At 47.8% G+C, this 2,793-nt stretch overlaps 2 protein-coding genes across 2 annotated transcripts; one reads left to right on the top strand and one right to left on the bottom strand.

The window, feature by feature from the left end:
* Positions 1–210: 210 nt before the first annotated feature.
* On the top strand, positions 211–1,497 carry Pmar_PMAR010685 (Interferon-stimulated gene 20 kDa protein, putative; the record flags this gene model as incomplete). The annotated part of the gene is made up of 4 exons (XM_002767759.1): positions 211–421; positions 473–608; positions 655–834; positions 877–1,497. 4 exons carry the CDS (start codon positions 211–213, stop codon positions 959–961), a joined length of 612 nt encoding a protein of 203 aa, XP_002767805.1. The 3' UTR covers positions 962–1,497.
* Positions 1,498–2,323: 826 nt separating this feature from the next.
* Positions 2,324–2,616, bottom strand: Pmar_PMAR010686 (succinyl-coa synthetase beta chain, putative; the record flags this gene model as incomplete). The annotated part of the gene is made up of 2 exons (XM_002767760.1): positions 2,324–2,530; positions 2,569–2,616. 2 exons carry the CDS (start codon positions 2,614–2,616, stop codon positions 2,324–2,326), a joined length of 255 nt encoding a protein of 84 aa, XP_002767806.1.
* Between the last annotated feature and the right edge of the window lie 177 nt (positions 2,617–2,793).

Here is a 2,793-nt window from a genome sequence, read left to right on the forward strand (position 1 = left end):
GGTTTGATTTTCATGTGCCTTTTTGCTGTAGCTGGGGACGATACCTCCTGGCTGCCATTGCAGTTTGGAGATGTTCCTCGAGGACCACTGCCTCAACGCTGATCTGAGTCGGCCAGGATTACCCGTAACTTCGTGCCACTGACGGAGAAGGAGATTGATCGGTTACTGCACGGTGGCCTCACGGTTGCATTGGATGCAGAGTTCGTTGCTATGGGCTTGGCTAGCGTCGAGATACGAGAGGACGGCAGCAAGGAAGTGTCCTCGCCTGGCGAGATGGCTGTTGGTCGAGTGTCTGTGCTGAGGGCTGATCCCACGAATCCTGATGATGGGGATGAAGGGATTAAGGAAGGGACCCCATTCATTGACCACTACTTGCAAATAGAAGAGTCTGAGATCAAGGACTTCGTCACGCGGTTCTCCGGTAAGCTCGTACTACGTCGTCCTTGTTACAGCTCTCATTCATCTAACTCAGGCCTCGTTCATGGTGACCTCGATCCCAAAACGTCGAGACACTGGTTGGTCAGCAGTAAGGCAGTGTGTGAGAAGCTGCGCTTCCTAGTCGATTGTGGTTGCCGCTTCGTGGGCCACGGTCTCTCTACTGACTTCAGGTGGGGACACGCGTTATGAGTGTCACCATAAAAGGTATATTTTCAGGATTATCAACCTGTTCGTACCCCAGCGTAACATCCGTGACACAGTTGAGCTCTTCCATTTGCCTGGGCAACGGTATCTATCACTCAAGTTCCTAGCGCAGCATCTTCTAGGAAGCTGCATCCAAACGGACACACATTGCAGTGTTGAGGATGCGAGGGCTGCCCTCCAGCTCTACCGCAAGTACGTGCTCATATGCTTTGTCTTTATGAGCTTCCCTTGTAGGTATCAAGAACTCGAGGCTGAGGGTACTTTAAAGGACACGACCAAACAGTTGTATGAGATTGGTCGGCAGCAGGGTTGGAAGTGAAGTCACCATTGACAACGCCTCGGCAAAGCGTCAGTGTTCGATATCTGGGCATGTTTAGCATCAGAGGGAGCTCAATCACTGCCACTGTTGATCTTCGACTAGGCTTCTAGATGGCAGGAGAGAAAATCTCACAAAATTGAGGGGCTTTATTTCATTACACTCTCTTGGCCTCCTTGATCGTGCAAAGCTCTGTACATTAGTTTCATCACCATCATCACTGCATATTGCGATTACCATTTTCGTTTTGTGCACCGTCCTCATTCAAACTACCATCCGTTCTACTATTCCCACTGCTATTGTTGTCGGGGTGAAAACTTTCTCATGCTAAAGGGCCCGGTCAACTCGATATCTTTATTTCATTCACTCCATGTTTGTTGTGGTGATTTATCCCTCTGATGAAGTCGGTGGTGATCCTGTTAATTACGATCGTTGATGATACTTATGAGGTCGCAGTAGTAGTACTAGTCCGTGCATTGTCCAACATCATATCTGCAACATTACCATTATTTCATACTAACGGCAATCAACAACTGCCACTGTCATTTTTACAGTAACATCTCCAGAATGACATCCTATATGCACTTGAGTTGCATCCCTTTAAATGGTCGCTTAGTCGTGGTAGATAGCCGTCCGTTAGGATGAATGGCTGCTCCAAGAGGAAGTCTCATCCGATTCTGCCGGACTTTAGACGAATGGAGTTACACGCGAAGTTCCCTCTGATGCCGTGAGTCTATTGATGAGCCTCCCATTGGAGGATTGAGCTTGTTCCTCAGGTACGGCCAAGGAAGAAGAATCATCCAGCAATTCAAATTGGGATGGGTAAGAATCCAAGCTTAGTGGACATGAAATACTTTATGATTTTATCAGGCTAACTCTTCCACACATCGTTGCCATGATACATGGCTAAGGTTCAGGAACTGTGTATCTCTAAAACCTCAGCGATTCGTGGAGAGATGCCAAGTTCAGGCAGCATTGTGAGAGCATATCTTTCTCCACTATGACGGTCTTGAAGACTCTAGTTTAGGCATTTGGATTGTCTCAAGATGCATGGTCATGGTAAGGCCGACGAAGCTCGAACAGTCCACTTTCGAAGGTCGGTGGCGACTTGCTGAGTTAGAGAGTTTGGAAGGCGATGTGACCACAGGTTCTTGGAGAGATTCCGAGTCTTCGATGAGAAATACTATAAGAATAAGAAGTATGCTGACCCAACAGTCAACTCTCATGGGGAAGGCACTGTCTTTCAATTCACCAGCGCTTCGTCAAATCCTCTAGGAGGTGGTGCTTGGTGAAAACTGCCGAAGATTCTCACATTACAGCGTGGATACTTAGCATGTTTCTGACAAGTTCATAACTTTTGCGTTGTCATTCGCAGAAGATGTTGAACGCGACAACCTTATCTTTCACATCTGAAATGGTGATGTCTTTCAACATAGCAAGGCCAGCACCATTGACCATGCAACCGATGCTACCATCCAAGCCAATGTAGTTGAGATCCCATTCAAAGGCGGCAAACATCTCTGGGATCCTCTTGGCTAGCGTCTCTTGGGAGAAGATGTGCTTCTGCCGGAACTGCAATTGTCATCAAAATTGACCTTAGCGTCACATACCGTAACACGGCCATCTTTGATCTCAGCGCGGGGATTGATTTCGACCATAGTACAATCCGACTAGCGGAATGTCTGGTAGAGAGCCTGAATAGCAATGACAGCCTCATCAACGATTTCACCCTCGAAACCGATCTTTTCGGCCATCTCCCTGGCCTCACCATCGGAGATTCCATTATCGATGTCTACTGGTATCTTGATGATGGCGTCGGGGTGTTCAGCAGCAAC

Source organism: Perkinsus marinus (assembly GCF_000006405.1).
Source record: "Perkinsus marinus ATCC 50983 genomic scaffold scf_1104296970064, whole genome shotgun sequence".
In the NCBI taxonomy this organism is placed as follows: domain Eukaryota; phylum Perkinsozoa; order Perkinsida; family Perkinsidae; genus Perkinsus; species Perkinsus marinus.